Source organism: Sphaeroforma arctica (genome assembly GCF_001186125.1).
Source record: "Sphaeroforma arctica JP610 unplaced genomic scaffold supercont1.9162, whole genome shotgun sequence".
In the NCBI taxonomy this organism is placed as follows: domain Eukaryota; class Ichthyosporea; order Ichthyophonida; genus Sphaeroforma; species Sphaeroforma arctica.
This window is the reverse complement of record NW_014031396.1, coordinates 1-1,116: the sequence shown is the minus strand read 5'-3', so window position 1 is coordinate 1,116 and position 1,116 is coordinate 1. Positions and strand designations below refer to the sequence as shown.

General features: G+C 45.2%; 1 protein-coding gene across 1 annotated transcript; it reads left to right on the top strand.

Annotated features, from left to right (window-relative positions):
• Nucleotides 1-503: 503 nt before the first annotated feature.
• SARC_16894 (hypothetical protein) lies at nucleotides 504-683 on the top strand (the record flags this gene model as incomplete). The annotated part of the gene is made up of 1 exon (XM_014289003.1): nucleotides 504-683. A coding segment is annotated over one exon (180 nt), but the record flags the coding sequence as incomplete, so codon positions are not given.
• Nucleotides 684-1,116: the final 433 nt, after the last annotated feature.

The following is a 1,116-nucleotide window of genomic DNA, read 5'->3' as shown; positions in this document are numbered from 1 at the left end:
TATATATAACATATGCATGTGTACCTGAGCAACACCTTATGCTGATGATCGCTCCTTCGTACCAATGGAAATAGCTTGGGAATGCAAATCTGTTCTGACAGATATGTGTACTATTCTGAAGCCTAGCGGAAGCACGTGGGCGATGTTGATGTGGAGTGATGGGTTCACAACAATACTATTGACTCAACGCTAACGGAAACAAACGGAGACACGCAACATATCTCACACACACTGAACTACGCCACATGACCCATCACACTCCTAACCCCTAACCCCTAGACCATGGACCCTGAACCCTAACCCCTAAACGCTGAACCATACTGAACTACGCCATGTTACATACCACACACATACTGAACTACGCCCATAAGTCATCGAACACCCCTTACCCCTAAACTCTAAACCTTTATCCCTAAACCATGCTGAACTACGCCATACAACAGATCACACACATACTCTTCCACATCACATCTCATACCACAAACCCTCGCCATCGCGCACAGGCACCGTTTGAGCGTACCATCACAGCAGACGAGACCAAACAACTGCGCAAACGAGCACCTGCACGCAACGAGAAGCAGATTGGCGACATCTATCTCATGACATCACTGACGAAGGAGGCGCAGCTGCACTACTACGAATGCATTGAGCAGAGCAAGTCAACCGCAGACTGGGCCTGGTAGGTGTCTATGGGATGTGTATGTGTGTGCACGGGTATGGAAGTATGTGTGAATGTATGTATGTATGTGGGTATGTATGTACTTGTGTATCTGTGTACATGTGTGTGGTAGGGTGTGTGGATGTGTATGTATGTATGCACATGCGTGTGTTTGTGTATATGTATGTATTTGGCGTAGATTAGCTATCTATCTGCTGGCGTCGTTGACTCGTGAAGATCATTTGCACTACTTCGAATGCATTGAACAAAGCAAACCAAGTGTACACTGGGCCTGGTATGTGTGCCTCCTGAGTGTCAGTAATTTGCTGGTTTATGGGTTTATCAATGTATTATATAAATATATGCCTATATGCGTTTATATATATATATATATATGTGTGTGTGTGTGTGTGTGTGTGAGTGTGAGTGTGTGTGTGTGTGAGTGTGAGTGTGTGTGT